Consider the following 16,772-nt stretch of genomic DNA (forward strand, 5'->3'; position numbering starts at 1 on the left):
CAAAGGCTCGGACTGAATTCATATTTATTTTTGTTGAAGATGCCAAGGCTATGCAAGAGCTGAATATTAATATGATACAAAACAAATGATTTGTTTGGGTGTTTTCTTTAATTTTCCAAGCTACAAGCAAATAATTAATAATCTCCCAGCCTTAAAAGAGTGCCTTTTTTAAATCCAAATAAAAAAGGAAAAAGTTAATGGGATGTTTGTTGCTTGGGCTGTTTAGCCATTTTTCATATAAATGTGACAATCTTATGAAAAAGAAATCTAACTGTAGTGCTCTGTCTGATTTGATTTATAATGCAAAATTTAAATAATTCTTTGTTCTGTCGTAGATATTTCTTTGTTTTTATGTGATGCTGTCCAAATCTATCTCTATATGAGGACAAATGATGCAGAGTATGTACTTCAAACACAAGATGTTCAGTAATGTCTGAGTGCATAACAATCTTTTATTTCTTTCTTCTATCTCTCAAAAGGACCTGATGGCTATTGATCTTGAGCCATATCGCTTTTGTGGTGTCAACATGACTGGCTTTCGCATCCTCAATGTGGACAATCCCCAGGTTGCATCTATTGTGGAGAAATGGTCAATGGAAAGGCAAATTCCACCTAAGCCAGATTCAGGCCTGCTGGAAGGCATCATGACGGTATAAATATAGAATTTCTTTTAGAAACTACAAAATCAGAAACATATTCAGTTTGTTTTTCATATCTAATAATAATTTTTATGACGTGAATAAAAATAATTATTAGGTACTATTTTTCATTAATTGTTTTGTAATATTTTTCAAATTCCACAATTGAAATGCAGAATGGGCAAGCGTGATATTTTGATTTGTTTTAAAAGTAGTGCATACAGTATTACACAATCATTGAAGATGAATTTTGTTTTATTTTATTTTGGCTTATATTCATCTATGTCACGAGAATTATCTGCACACCGATAAACTGAAACAAAAATCATTATGAAAAATCACTTGAAATTGAAAATTCATTTAGAATCGAATTGTGACCCAGAAATTTAATGAAATCATGAGAAACTAAATTATTCCCACTTGTAAAAGAATAGGTACCTTCAGTGCCAGTAATTTTGCCCATTCAGACTTGACAGCAGACAATGTTAAGAACATAAAATGTCTTTACAAAAAACAAGACACTGTCTATTTCATGTGTTTCTTGTCATCTGTTTGATGACTTGGAGAAGACAAAATACTAGAGAATTACAAGCTGGGATAAACACAATATACTCAAGATTTTACCTTTTTACTGAACGTCTGGGTTATTTAAAAATGATAATTATTAATTTGTGATTTATTCTGAGAGTCTGAAGTAGAATTTGGCATTAAATCTTTCTGAAGTCCAGTATGTACCATTGACTGCTGTCACTTAAAACAAATTCAGACACACCATTCCAGGGAAAACGGTCACAACCATACTTTCTAAAAGAATAACTAACAATGCAATTTGTTGTCTTTTTTATGAAAGTTGCTTGTCATGTTTTAGAAGATACCATGAAATGTGTTTATTCTTAGAATATGAAGTGTATCCAAAAAGTATTCACAATATTTCTCTTTTTCCACATTTTGTTATATTACTGCTTGATTTTAATATATAAATTTAATTTTGTTGTACATTATTTTCTTAAGATTTTATAATTAATTAATTTTGTGGCTTGTAAGACTGATTTACATTTGTGAAATCTGTATACCATCAGCCTGGACAGATTGTGACTTTTGATCAAATCAAAGAAACTCTCTTGCTGATAGATTTTTTATTTTTATTTTTTCTGACAGGTTGACATTATTCACAAATTTTGACTGGTTGCCAGTGTCACCTCTTGACACAAATGTCACACAAAATTGCTATTCACTTCTTCTTACAAAAAGAGTTGCATTAACAGCAATCTAATAGCAGCTCTCATTCATTTCTACACCCAACAGTTGAAGCAGTTAAATGCCATTTTCCTGTTTAAATTGTAACCTAGCCAAATTTACCAGATAAATGTCCCTGTATTTGGCTTGTGGTGTGCATTAATTTCTACCCCTAATAGTGTCTGTGTTGAATTGGATTTTCAGTGTTATGTCAGTGTAAAAAATATTTTCTATAGCCACCAGCTGAAATAATGTTCACCCCTTATTCCAGACAGATGCAGCTCTGACCTATGATGCTGTCCACATTGTGTCCGTCTCATACCAGCACGCTCCACAGATGACTGTGAACTCACTGCAGTGCCACCGACATAAACCCTGGAGATTCGGAGGCCGCTTCATGAGTTTCATCAAAGAGGTGATGGGTCACCTTTGGCCTGCTGCTGTTTTACTCTCAGTTATTTATGTTGAAACACACTGAGTGGTTAACCAGAGAACAGAAGTGGGAGCCTAGAAACTGCATCTTATTTAGATCTTTAGCTAAATATGAGAGAAACTAAGCTTGACTCACACATCAAAGCAGTTTTTTGTCAGCTTCATCATTTCTCTGTAGTCACAACCTATTTTTGAGGATAAAACATGCCATAACCTTTTGGAGGCACATGTTGTATAAATTACCTTTTATCATGTTCAACATAAGCATCTGACAGTGCCTCAGAGAAAAGGAGAGATGTACTTTAGCTTTTAGCTTTACTTTAGCTTTAATAACATAAAGCTACAAAGTTTTTAAAGTTTAATCAGTAATACTTTTATAACAAATTTATGTCAGATCATGATTTCTTGGTTAATGTCAAGTTGTCATAACAAAGACATTTTTGTCTAGGTTAATGACTAGGTTGAATAATGTCAACTTTGTATTAAAAGTGTCATGATTTATCAAATGACACTTTATGACAACAGTCATAAATATTCATTAAGACTTACTCATGTTCATGACAGGTGTTATGTCATGTGTCATCACAGTCTTATTCACAACCCGTTAAATGAAGTGTTACTGAAAATTCTTGTAATTTTTCACAAGAATTATTCATTTTGTCAGAAAAAATTACTGACAACCTTTTCCATCCAATGTTGACAGAAAGATCTCTGCGCTGCTGCCATGCTATCAGAAGTTTCAGCCAACGTTGTTTATGCTATTTTTTGTAGGGTTCCGCCTGAGCCTTCATTGAGATGTGATTCAGACACATTATCTCTCTAGATATCTTGATCTCTGCGTTTTTCTTTAAGATCTGTAACAGTATTCAAAATATTTACCTAAATCCCTACTGCTATGCATGGTCATAAATTAGTGAAATTTTGACCATGCATAGTCCCATGCATGGTCAAAATATGCATGGAGTTTTCTGAGTGTACTCCATTCAGAGTACGGCTACTTTAAATGGAGTAGCTGTACTAAATTCAGACTTCCTGTTAACTGGTAAAATTTTTACTTTTATCCACTGAATGAAGCACAAATATATCTCAACATATTGTAGAAAATACAATTTCTTTTCAAGCAGCTTCTTACAATTACTCCACGTATATTACCTTACCGGAAATACATTCCTAATACCAAAAGTAGTAAATGACATTTACTCAGTAATAACATTTATAAGTGTCATTGTTCATTGTTACTCAGATTTGCACTAACCTTAATTGGGGGAAAATGAACCGTTTGAATTTTTGTTGCATCTCTTGTGCAGATAAGTGGTGGTGCAGTTTATCTATTGACTTGTGTAAAAGTACTGCTGCATGAATCCAAACTTAGTTACTGCATTGCTTTTACCTAAATAGTAGAATGAAGAATTAAATGTTTAGAAGATTGGTAAACAGAAGGAGAATCAATGCTAAAACATTTTTATCTTTTCCTGAAGCATTGATAGAAAGCGTAGCTGAAGTGTATATTTTGAATGGACACAGCTTGTGGGTTTTTCTAGAATTTCCTTTTACCAGTTGATATCTTTGACAGAGATAAGCCTGATAGTTCTATATGGTATCCCTGGCTCAATAACTTCACATATGTCCAAGCAATATATTGCTTGAAATTGGCGTAGTCCAAATCCTATGCTCACTCCAGTGAATATGAAGCAAAGTATCATTTGTGTCTGACCTGCAAAGATACTTAAGGTGGGATGATTCAAGTCATTTCTGCTTTTCATCCAGCTTCTGTTCTCAAGATAACAGCCTCTTTGCACACATGTTCAAGATTTTCCTGAGGTCTTTGAATTATACAAAAAGAGACCTGTTAGGATTTTGGAAGGTATTTGTGATTTTGGTGCACTTCACTACAGCCTTTGAGGTATTTGCAACCGTGCACGCTGATATTTTATATTTGTGTGCTAAAACAGCCTATCTTTGTAAGTTCACAGAGACACTAATTTTACTTTTCATCATATGGGATATCATGTTCAGACTTGCAGTAATGAGGGGTTTTTCTTTGCTTAAACAGCATCTAAGGACATAGATTGTGCATATAACATAAGAGATTACAAGGATTTTGCACTAATTAAATAACTTTGTATTTTGCATACAGTTGATTCACAAAGCCTTTGAAAAAAAGATGTGTGCTTCCAAGTGCAAAGCCAAGCAAATAGCTACACAAATTTGTATATATATTTGCTCGTTATTTACAAGGTAATAAAAGCATCAGATTCCTGAAGACCAGTTTCAATATTAATAAACAGTAACTCCAAATTATTGAGAGTATTGTTAAAGTTAGAGTCCACATTTTACTTAAAAAAATAAAAGGCAAGAACGTGACAGGGTAGAATTGTTTGATTCTTGAATTGCTTGTGCTTGCCTTAATTTGTCAAAAAGTGTGTTAAGGGGCGTGCTCCGGTGGCGTAGAGGGTAGCGCGCCCCACGTTTGGAGGCCCTCAGTCCTCGACGCGGCCGTCGCGGGTTTGATTCCCGGACCCGATGACATTTGCCGCATGTCTTCCTCCCTCTTCTTCCCCCTTTTCCTGTCAGCCTACTATTGGATAAGGGACACTAGAGCCCACAAAAAGACCCCCTGGTGGGAAAAAAAAAATAAAAAAATGTGTTAAATCTTGCTTTATATTGTAACTAATCTTCAACTGGATTACAAAATTCTACATTTAGTTAACATTGAAAGAGAAAATGCCTCACATTTACATAGACTCTGAAACAAGTATTGCTGGAGAAAGGCTGCAGCCCTGCAAGCATAATCTGGTATAAATATTTGATGGACGGATCAAAACCTTCCACTTATAAAACACTGTCTGATGAAATGACCACAGTCTACGTTGGTTGGCACAAAATGGCAATATGTAATTTGTAAAAAAGTTTCAATGTTGGAATACAGTTAATCAGATTGAGTAGATAACTGTAGCAAATGAAATAGGAATAGCACAATATGTGAATCAGTGCTGTAAGTATTTTATATGTTAACCTCCACATATTAATTAGTCTTAATAAAAGATTATTTTAAAAAACTGTTAGAGATTTAGAGGCAATCCTTCCAGCCAAAAGATAAGCCAGAAATGTATTATTTGCATAACATTTACATGCTTGTACAACAATGTCTGGTGTTTATTTGTTCCAATTAGACTAAGTAAACATCAAAGTATTGTTGGCCAATTTTTCTTTCGCAGTTATGTTGGAAAACAGTAGCAAATACTGATAAAGGTTAAACAAATTCCAAACATCTAGTGTTTGGTAATAAAACATTAACTCACCGCTGATTTACACTTGCTTCAAGATCAGAGGGTGACATGTTCTGAAGGTTGAATTGGCCCTCCGGATGTGATACGGCTGAGGCGTAGTATATGTCATTTTCTGAATTAAAGCTGTTTGAACATGCCTCCCACCTGGGTGGCAATAGGCCAGAGGGAATGAGGTATGGGAGGATTTTGAAAAATAGAGTGTCACAGATTTCTCCTTGAAGGTTTGATCTTTGCACAACAAGCTATAGCTTGTAGAGGCTGGACAGATAGCTGGTTGTGAGGTTGTCACAGAATGGGTTTTAAATATTAGTAAAGTGCAATAGGTTGACACACAGTGATTGATTGCCTTATTGTGTGAAGACCTGTTAAACATCCAGTGTGCACATCAGAGACTGTGATAGGATGAGTGACATTGATGCCTAATTAGAAATCACTTTTTCTATGAATAAGCATTAATTTATACACATTCTTTAGTTGGTATAGCATTTAAAAATCAAAATGCTAATTCAGGGGCAACGTCATCAGCCGTTAGTATCATACAAGCTTACAGATGGCTTACATTTGAGAGGATCAGGTAAGTAGCCTACTATTGTGGCTGCACCTGCAGTCATTTCTGGGGGGTGCCAGTATCAAGGAATCATAATAGGGGGCAGTCGTGCTTTTTCTCCTTCGGGTGGAATCAAGCAAAAGAAGATTGTTGTTAATTAACTATGTAGTCTGGAGGGAAAATGTGTCGAAGGCGTTGAGATGTAAAATGTAATTAAAAAAAGGAAATGCAGCTTGTATAGTTTGTGTTTATGCTTTTGGTCTGTCTGTGTATGTGTGGGAGTGAATTTATTTTCAGCAGGAAGATAAAGCGCACTTTTTTTGGCAGGAAGTACATTTCTTTTTATGTATTTGAGCTATCAAAGTATTTGCTAAATATAAATACTACAAAATAAATTAAAGAACAAAAACAATGTGTAAAATTTACATTTAGGCAAGGCTTTTGCAATTTACCCAACAAGCAAATATATTCTGTCATTCCACCTCCTAATGACATTGTAGCAAGTAGGGCAGATGATAGAAAGATGGATGAATGGATCACTCTAGCCTCCATATTAAAAATAAATCTGCTATAGTGCTGATATAATTCAAATGTTCCTTAATATTAATATGCAACATTTTTATGTTTCAGTCTCACTGGGATGGTTTGACTGGAAGATTGTCCTTCAACAAGACAACTGGGTTACGTACAGACTTTGACTTGGACATCGTCAGTCTAAAGGAGGATGGACTTGAAAAAGTGAGTTTGTTTCACCCAACTGGGTTGTGCTGAGGGTTTCTTTCTATTAAAGGAAAGCTGCTCCTTTCCACTGAGGCTGTATGCTTACTCAGGATGGGGGATAGAGCTGCAGTCAGTGAGTGAATATAATCGGCTTTTACTACAGTCCTTGCAAATTATATTTCATTATTTGAAACAATAAAGTATGTATGCACTCCAATTTGAATCCGTCTTTAGAAGTAGACTGATGATATATTTATTAAGATAAATGTAGATGTTCGTCTTGAGATTGCAGCTACAGAAAACATTTTCTTTAGATTCTGTTTCACATATTTCTGTATTAATCTCAGATATTTTTAAAATATTGAAACATTAAAGCATGTTAAACCATAATTTGACTTTCTTAGTAAGAGGAGCATTGGGAGTTAAAACATAAACATACCGTAAGTTAGTAGATGATAAAATAAATTGTTTGGGCTACACAATTGGGTGTTAATAGCAGATTCTCTGAGTGATAATTTGAGGTAATTCTTAAATGGTGTTTGGTACAAAAATGAATAAATACATTTTACGAAAAGATAAAAACAACATCTACCAGGGCAAAATTGTAGAATGTATTTTATTATACTTGGAGGGCAACTACAGCAGCTATTATCTGCTAAGTGGCTTTCATACAGTATAAATTAATAAAATAAGGATGAGTCCCATTATGACTTCTTCAAAAACTCCCTAAAGGCTTAGGACTCTACAGTATAATAGAAGGGACTTTTCAGCTTGTAACCCTCTGGAACAGAGCTTTGAAATAATTCTTTTCATTTTAACTGGCGTCTTGTCCTGCGCGCAGCCATTTAAACTGAAGCGTTGCAAAAATTATTTGATGCCGTATTATTATTGTGCTTTTGACAAATCCTTCACTCAGGCATGTTAGCATTGATCCACAGCCTGCTGCAGTTTGCTGGATTTTTTTCCCTTACTCGTATATCCATGGAATCGGCTTTAACTGGGTGAGCCTGTTAAGATGTGGACTTTTTTTATTCCCAACTAATCCCTTGTAATTGAATATTAGCCTAAGTTTATGAACAGGTTCTCAGTGTGTCACTTTTGGTAGATGAGAGCATGCCCAGGATGGTGAATTAAGTGTAATGCTCTTTGTGTATTTGCATGAGAAAATAACTTTTGAATCTACTAATTCATGCTAATCATGTTAAATGAATTGAACTAATTGTAATTGGATACTATTAGAAGGAGTTTTGCAAAGCGGAAAGCATCCTGATATTTTTAAATTCTCTCCTGGAGTCCTCTTCGGTTTTGTGAGACAAGCTGTAACTAATGTGGTTTTCAAATTAGAGCATATGCCTCTCCCTGGATTAGCCAGGGAGGACATTAACAGGCATTTTTCATGCTTTTGTGTGTGCTTGTGTCTCTGTGTGTTGGATGGTGAGCATCTTTAAATGGATTCACCTCAAGCACAAATCCCAATGAATATTAAAAGCTCGGAGTGCAGCAATAGAGGAAACAGAGGAGAGCTTGGTGGAAAGCTTGAGTTGCAAACACAGATTGCTATAGACAGCCACAGGACTATTTGTGCTAATGATATGTTCCAGAGTGTGTTTCTACAATGTGCTGAATTATTTGCCTTAAGGCTTCTTGCATGTGTAACTTCTTTTTATTTGCTCAAATCACTTTGCTTATCTCACTGACACTGCAGAGAAAAATTACTCGCACAATGGAATCCAAGCTCCATTTTTTCTCCTACTGTATTCTTTTCAAATCAGCTGTAAGATTTAAAATAAGCATTGTGTTTGTTAATGTCCTGCTCAACATTTAGTTGTCTTTTTTTCATTCATTCTTACATATTGTTAAAACTGAGAGCCCTCATAATATAATTACATATGAGGTAATATGGTTTGTTTTTAGTAGTTCAATAGAATTTTTATGATCACCTCAGACAAATAATAACACTATTCGAAGAATTTTATCATTATGTGGTTTACCCAACATGTTTTTTTTTTTCCCTATCAGTGTATATTCTTGACTATCCATACTTTGCAGAGCACCTTAGCCTGCTGATAAAAGGTGGCACAGCCAATCATCTAATGCTGCTGGAGATGTGTTCAACCTGGCACTAATGCAGGAAACAGTTGGCGGGGGAGTTTGTGGAGGTCATAGCTCGTCAACAGACACAGCACACTCAGCTTGCACACTTTTCATCTTCTACAGGTGGGGAAGTGGAGTGTGTCAGGAGGTCTTAACATCACGGAAGTGCCGAAGCGAAAAGGGATGAACATCACTGATTCTCTGTCTAACCGTTCTCTTGTCATCACCACCATTCTGGTAGGTCACAAGATGTCACCATGTCTTCCTACTTTTCTTACTGATGATGTGCTAGGAATCAGGTTTAATGCAATCAACATATTTAGTATTCTTTAAAAAAAAATCCACTTCAAAAATATTTTTTAATACACTGTATTGCCTTTTAAGGGAGCACTTAAGCTCAGGCAATGACATTAGACAAGATAGCCTGAATGACAATCTACGCTCTAATTCATCCCCATAGTTTTTTGTTGGGTTTAAACAATAAACTCATTCATCTATGTGTTTATAGACTTTACTTTGTGTACTTCTATCCCTGTAATGAAGGGACCTAGCCCATGCCCTGACAAAAATTTACACGTGGTATAATAAAGTCTGACAATACGACTTTCCTGATGGCTTCCAAACCAAGACTCGTCGGTTTGATTACCAGACAGAGAAGAGTGATTTCTCATTCCTGAGTTGATTGGTGCATAGTGTTGTGTTTACACATCTACATCTCACAATTTGCATTGCTCTTGATGCAGTAAAGTTTGGATGGAGCTCCAACGCCATGAAAACCCATTTCATGTGCTTCTCCCCTCATCATTCTTTAGCTAATCTAAGGGCCATGTAAAGGGCCTCTGCAGGGTGTTATGCTCTCTGTTCACTTTATTATCTATGTTTATTTTAGTCTCTGTAAACTTGATAGATGGTTGTTCATGAAAATCCTAGTAAAACACTTTGACTGGAGCAAACGTCTATTTCTCATTCAATTTCACTTAAATCTGTTTTCTACCTCATTCTGATGCTCTGTTTGAAATGGTCATCACCTCTTCTAGATGTCTAAAAGGTTTGAGTCTTAACCAGGGAATGCTTTTACTGTTTTGTCTGATTGAGAAAAAATAAGTCAAATGTTTGTCTACTATCATCATAGGGTAATATTTTTGCTGAATTGTATGTTGTAACAACTTGGCTCACTGGACACTTAGGTTTTGGAAGTAGAGATCAGGAAGAAAGCAGAACAAATGGAGCAAGTGAGACTATAAATGAGCATTAATTACATGTTCAGACAAAAGACCTAGAAAGTGCCTCTTTTAGACCCACATTGCCATTTACTTGCTGTTGTTTGTCCTTAGCTCTGTCACCTCCTGTTGGTGTCTGTGGAGGAGCTATTACAGAGGTGATGGCACAGACCTTCCCCAGCACACGCCTTAAAGTTACAATGATAAACACTGTTATTATGCCTGTATTGAGCCACAAAGCTATAATTATGACAAGCAGGATTGTGGTAAGGAATAATTATTGCCTATCAGGTGCCATCTATATTAATTCGGTCTCAGAATGGAGAAAATTAACAAGGATTTAAGTGGTCTAATGTTGAACCACGATACAGCACCAGTCACTGATTTTATGCCATCGTGGTGTTAAGTAGCTTCAATTTTCTTTCTATCTTTTTAAATATATATTTTTTTGGATCTGACAAGCCTTCTTCATTTGCAGTTTCTTCGGGAATCATTAGTTTAGGAACATAAAACTTTCAAACTGTTAAGAAGAGCTTATATTTTAATATCAATCTCCCCTCGTAGTGTAATGAAATTGCATCACACTGATTCTCAGTGATGCATGAGCAAGACATCTGACAGCTTTATACTGATAACTTCGCAGTAGAGATTAGGGCACTTAATGTGTTTTTCCTCTTACAATAATTGTTTGCACTCCATTGCCTGTAATGTTTATTTGCAAGCCTGCCTTCCTCCTCTTTTTGTTGTGCACGTTCATGCTGCGACTGGAAGGGTTGAGCTGGTATAAAGACTTTGATTTGAGTCCAAACCTTGGGGAATTGCATAAACAGGAAGGCTAGAAACAGATGGTAATGGCCTTCTCGTTAAACATGCAAACTTTTTGATCAAGTTAATTGGACAACTTAAGTTAAGTTTCTGGCCAAGGATTTTGCTCTTTAAATGCATTGTCATCAAGTACTCATGTCACGTTGTTTATTTAAAAGGCAGTTTTGTTTCTATAATATCCAAATAGATTTAAACAAGAACAGTCAGAGACATTTTGCTAACACCCAGTAAGGAAAATTTGGGAACCTGTGTATCCTTCTTCATTTTTTGCAAATATTTTGTTTGTTCAATTTCTGCACCAGATTCACAAAGAATATTTTTGTATTTAAATGCAGAAGCAAATAAGCCCATCTTAGATGGACGATTTCGCAGACAAAAAAAGTAATACCTTCTTTGCATAGATCATTTCTGGGAGTTTATTTATTAACCAATTTATGTGAAGCATTTCTTGACTTGCATTCTTGAAATGGTGATAATGTATTAAAAAATGTAACACATTTTTTTAAAAAACATTAAATATAATACATTTTATTTATAAAAATAAAGTAAAAAATATAGCATATAATAAAAAACTGCAAAAAAAAAACAAGCACAGCTAACTAAAAAGAAGACCTGTTGTGATGATTCTATTTTTTTACATCAATAGTTAAACTGGTTTCTGAATTTTGAGTATGTCAAGTTGTTTGCTTTGGGTGTAATAAATATTAACAAATATAGGTTGGGTGCACCCTAGTATATCACTAACTCTTGATTCTCCAGTAATTGATAATTTCCTGATGGTTTTCTTCTTTGTGTCTTCCCCCTTCTTCTTTTGTATCTCACGCCCACTGACAAAGCACATTGGCATGGGGTACCTTCACAAGAGAATGAATTACTCTGCTTCTGAGCTCAGTTAGTAAATTATACAATGGCAGTTGGGTGTAATAAATTGTAGTTTACTTTTGCATACATGGACCGACATGTTTTTAAATGTGCAGGAGTATTTGCATGTCTATCAGGCAGGAAAATAGTAACAAACACCAAATAAAGGAAATCATTTACGAGCAATTCAGATTTAGTCATTGTTAAATCTGAATTTAACAATTCAGAACAGTGCTGGGCAACAGTACCGTTGCTGTCCTTTGGAGGATGTTGACAATTTATGAAGGCACCATCGTGTTCATGTTCCTTTTCACCTTTGCTTTCCCTCTGTAATCAGACAAAGTGTGATCAGTCAGGTGGATTATCGCAGGTCTCTAAAGACTGTTGGGTAACTGAACAGAAAATGTTACTTCTGACACCTTTATACTGATAACACTGTCTCTGTTACTTTCATATATAATGTTTAGTTATTTTGATATTGAATATTTAAAAACAAATCTCTGAATTGTGTAACTCCAAGTATATTTATTTTTCATGCAAATAATACCCATTTGCCATTCTGGTCTTTATAAAGTAATACAAGAATTACTTGTATCAGTCACTGATTTTATGCCAGTGACTGGTTGGCCTTTGTGCTCAAACAGCTAGCCTGCACTCATTAGCTTAACAACGTCACCTGCCTTTTTTTGCTGAATGTGTTTTTCTTGTACGTTGTAAAAAAAAAGGACAACCCCCTTTGGTTAAATGTACTTATTTTATTTGTTAAATTCTATTTGTCAGTCTTTTTTTACACAGAATTTAAGTTTACTTTTTTCCGGTATTTTGCTCATGGTTGTACATAGCCCTCTATCTTTTTTACGCTTGTTACCACTGATTTAACTCATAGTTGAATGCTGATTTTTAGTTTTAAGCAGATATGAACTTTTGTTTCAGGTTAAGGGACTTTGTCACAGTTTATTACAGCGTCTGCCTACAATGTATCACCAGCTAAATAAGTTAATATCCATCAATATGCTTAGTTTGTATAGGCCTATTAGAGTTTAGCATTTGGTTATTCCATGTTTCTGTGTGGGAAAAACTTCAACCTCCTTTCATATGTTAAGTCTCTGTAGCTGCACACTGAACTTGAATCTGCTGCCACTATCTGTTAAGTGTTACAGCGACTCGTCAGCTCAGACCGCTTTTCTTCAATTAGGTGCATGTGCTGAAACAAATTGAAAAAGCTGACCTCACCATTGCTTCTCATTTGATCTTTTGGGTCCGTGCAGGAGGAGCCATATGTCATGCTTAAGAAGTCTGACAAGGCACTGGTTGGGAACGACCGTTTTGAAGGATTCTGCATCGACTTGCTGAAAGAGCTCGCCAAAATCCTGGGCTTCACGTATGAGATCCGCCTGGTGCCTGATGGAAAATATGGCTCACAGGATGACAAGGGGCAGTGGAATGGCATGATTAGGGAACTTATAGAACATGTAAGTCTTGCTTTATATCATTTTTTTTCTCTTGCTTCAACTGATGAGACAATGACAAAAAAAAAGCACCTTACACTTTGCATAATGGGGATAAAATAAAACTGTCAGCATCTGCAAGCCTCACTAATTAACACCATAACTGTGTTTGAAATGTTCACACAAGCATTCACTCACTATAGCAATGAATATGAGTAGTCAGATGTTTTTGCATTTCAAAGACTGCCTGGGTGCTGCAGTAGTATGAGAATTCCCAGTTATATTTCATACAAATAAACACAAGTGGGACAAAACAAAATGCTTGGAAGCCATGCTATGCCAAGGTCAATTCCAGATTGTGCATATAGTAAAGAAAAATGGTTTGAGGTCCCTTCCAATTCAAAAATGGGAAATTCTTTTAAGAAATAAAATCTTCTAATTATATTTTTTTGTCAGGGGTGAGCGATAGAGTAAGGTGTCAATGTTATATTTGAGAAATCAAATAAATAAAAACTAAAATTTAAATATCTTAAACCAAGTAACTGTTTTCAAGCAAGATGTCCTGATCAATAATGTTAATATAATCAATTTGAAATGCATTCCATAAGAAATACAACATTTATTTTATCAGTTTTGCATTGTCAGCATTGGTAATGTTTTTTTATCCCACTCACTTCAAAGAATATGATCCAGAAACTTAATTTTCAATCTGTTTACCTTGACAGTGCCAAATATTTTGTCCCATCCAATTCTTCTGAGATAAAGCTCACAATTTTTTCATGCATTGTAAAATTGCTAGACTAACACTGGCATAATTTGTCTCTGTTTTGATATGACTCCTTGATTACATGTGTTGTAGCTTATTTCGTTTTAATTATGGCCGAGAAAGTTCTCTTTCTTCATCAACTCAGCTTTTTTTGGTTTGAACATTGTAGACATTAATGACACATGCTTCAGCTGCATCTTCTCCAGTACTCCAGCCTTTAATTGATGTCGTTTTACACTTCTCAGTGACGTAAAGTGTATGTGCAAAAACAGAAGTGTGAGTTCTTCACAGGCTCCTGAGTTCTTGAGCCACAATTTCTCTCAAGTTCAGTTAGAGTCACTCACTTTATGCCCAGATTGCTTATGAATATAGCAGTGATTATTATCTGTACTTAACAATATGCAAAGCTTTAAAAGATGTCCATGAGAAAAAAAATGATTAACTTTAGAAAGTAGTTTTTATTAACTTTATCTATTTTTACTCCTCAGGTGAGCTTAATTTTAAATACTCAGTGATTTTTTTGTCTTTGAACTAAGAAACATTTTTATTTAGAATATTATTGGTAGTCAAAATATTCCTTTTAATATTAGACACCATTGCTATTTAATTTGTAGAATCATTTTGAGTAATTGCAGAATTTGCAAAGGCTTGCCTTTCAGCTGAACTGCAGCTTGTGTCCTCCATGTAGACAGTGATATAGTTATGATTGAGTACAAGTCAGGAAGAGCCTTCCAACCTGTCAGTTACATTTATGGCACAATTATGTCAAGGTTGCCTAAAAGTTATGAGTGTGCTGATGTCACTCGGTGAAACGCAACACTTGCCACAGCTGGATGACCAGGAGTCTGGAAGAAAGCGTGTAATGAAGCACATCTTGAAAGCACATTGTGGTTTTGCAAACACATCGACCATCGTCTTTCCACAGGACAGTAGGTGATCGCAGCAGTCTCTGTCAAACTCAAAACCTTAGCAGTCATGAAACAGCCTTGCATTCAATTCATGGTGGTTATTCTCTGCTGGCATTTCATAAGTGTCCCTCTCGGTGCACTCCCTTTGTCCTCAGCCCCATCAGGTCAGAGCTGTACTCAGCTGAAAACTTGTAATAGCGTAAGTGGCATTTAGTGCAGGGAATTGTGTGGCAGGAGTCAATGGCTTGGTGCTGAAATGGACTGCACTTTATTTTTTACACGGGCCTGATCCATTACCAGAGGCAGACAAGTCAGGCACAAACTGGAAATGCATGAGGCCATAATTTAAAAGCACATATGTTTTTTGTCTTTGGGTTTTAAGTGAAAAGTTCCTTGTTACCATAGTGAAAAAGGTTACTAGTTTGTAGGCAAAGAAAAAAAGCTGTGGTACTAATAAATAGCTGCTTATCACTTCAGATATAAATACTGTTTTGCAAAGAGGTAGCGTCAGACACCTCTGTGCTGTGTATAAATTTTAATATAAGCTGTTACAGGGCAAAACATAAGTAAGCAGTAGCATTTAGAATTTAAACAAGATATTTACATCAACTGCATGCAGACACAACAGATTTTTCTTTTTTTTTTTTTTACTTCAAATTAGCTCAATTAGGATTACAAAAAAATTAACTGCTAAAGGCCACCATAATTAAAGTTTTTTCGGAGATTATTTCATTGTTACATATTTTAGATTTAGGTGTTTATAAAGAGTTACTTACTACTAATAGAATTGCTTCTTAAACTGTATGATTGGGTCAAATGCTTTGACCCAATCATACAGTGTGACTATCACACTGTGAGTATCACACTAGTTGAAATAACTGGAAGTTTGGCCCATTCCTCTTCATAGACATCAGTCAGCTTTCCAGGCCAACTTGCTATTGAGATCAGAGCCCTTATTCTCAAAGATTCCCAAGACTAAACCTCTGCTGCCAGTGGCATCATTTTAGCAATATTCTTAGAAGTTCTTGAATTGTAAAATTTTTCTTAAATTTTGCCTCAGTAATGCTTCGTTCATACAGCAAGATTAAAAATTGTCATTGACTTTGAAATGAGAAACCGCACACATAATGCCAAAAATCTTTCATATAATAATTTTGGTCGAGTCATACAACAGGAGCAACACACCACAGATAAACTGATTTCACAGACAAGAAGTTTTAAAAAACTTCTAGAGTTCCAACGTGACTTCAGTCTAAACAAACGTGGCAGACTTGGAAGAGGCCTGTTTTGACAGTGTTGACAGTTTTTGTTGTTTTATTTGTCAGTCATTTCACCAGATCAAAGACAATCAGGCAGTTAGAGTAAATTGCCGACAGCTGAGCGTCCGCATTAATATCAAGTAGATGACATAATGAAATGACCAGCATGGTGAGAGGCTGTAAAAAAATGACGATAATGATGAGAATATAAATATAGTACAATCAAACTTGTTGATACTCTGTGGTAATTAATACAATTGTGTATAGTTACATCATCATAACAGTTTTCTTACTTCAGACTAGATTTCGTATATATATATATATATATATATATATATATATATATATATAGTAATGGTGCCTCGATAATGTTTCAAAACATTAAGTTTGTAAGTTTGTAAGTAACATTTTTAGTCTGACTTATTGACGCAAAGTGAAGAAAATAACTTTATTTGCTTATACAGTTTGCATACATGTCAGGGCTTAACTATTGGTGTATTTTCTTTTAGTTTATAGATTTGAAAAGCA

At 35.2% G+C, this 16,772-nt stretch overlaps 1 protein-coding gene across 1 annotated transcript in view; it reads left to right on the plus strand.

Annotated features, from left to right (window-relative positions):
- The window catches only part of LOC122831672 (glutamate receptor ionotropic, kainate 3), a 120,511-nt gene that overhangs the window by 75,699 nt on the left and 28,040 nt on the right, over positions 1-16,772 (plus strand). The window contains exons 6-10 of the mRNA XM_044118043.1: positions 480-650; positions 2,146-2,289; positions 6,774-6,881; positions 9,081-9,194; positions 13,132-13,335. Of these exons, the coding sequence (XP_043973978.1) occupies positions 480-650; positions 2,146-2,289; positions 6,774-6,881; positions 9,081-9,194; positions 13,132-13,335 (741 nt within the window). The remainder of the gene's footprint in view (positions 1-479; positions 651-2,145; positions 2,290-6,773; positions 6,882-9,080; positions 9,195-13,131; positions 13,336-16,772) is intronic.

Source organism: Gambusia affinis, linkage group LG05 (assembly GCF_019740435.1).
Source record: "Gambusia affinis linkage group LG05, SWU_Gaff_1.0, whole genome shotgun sequence".
Taxonomy (NCBI): Eukaryota; Metazoa; Chordata; class Actinopteri; order Cyprinodontiformes; family Poeciliidae; genus Gambusia; species Gambusia affinis.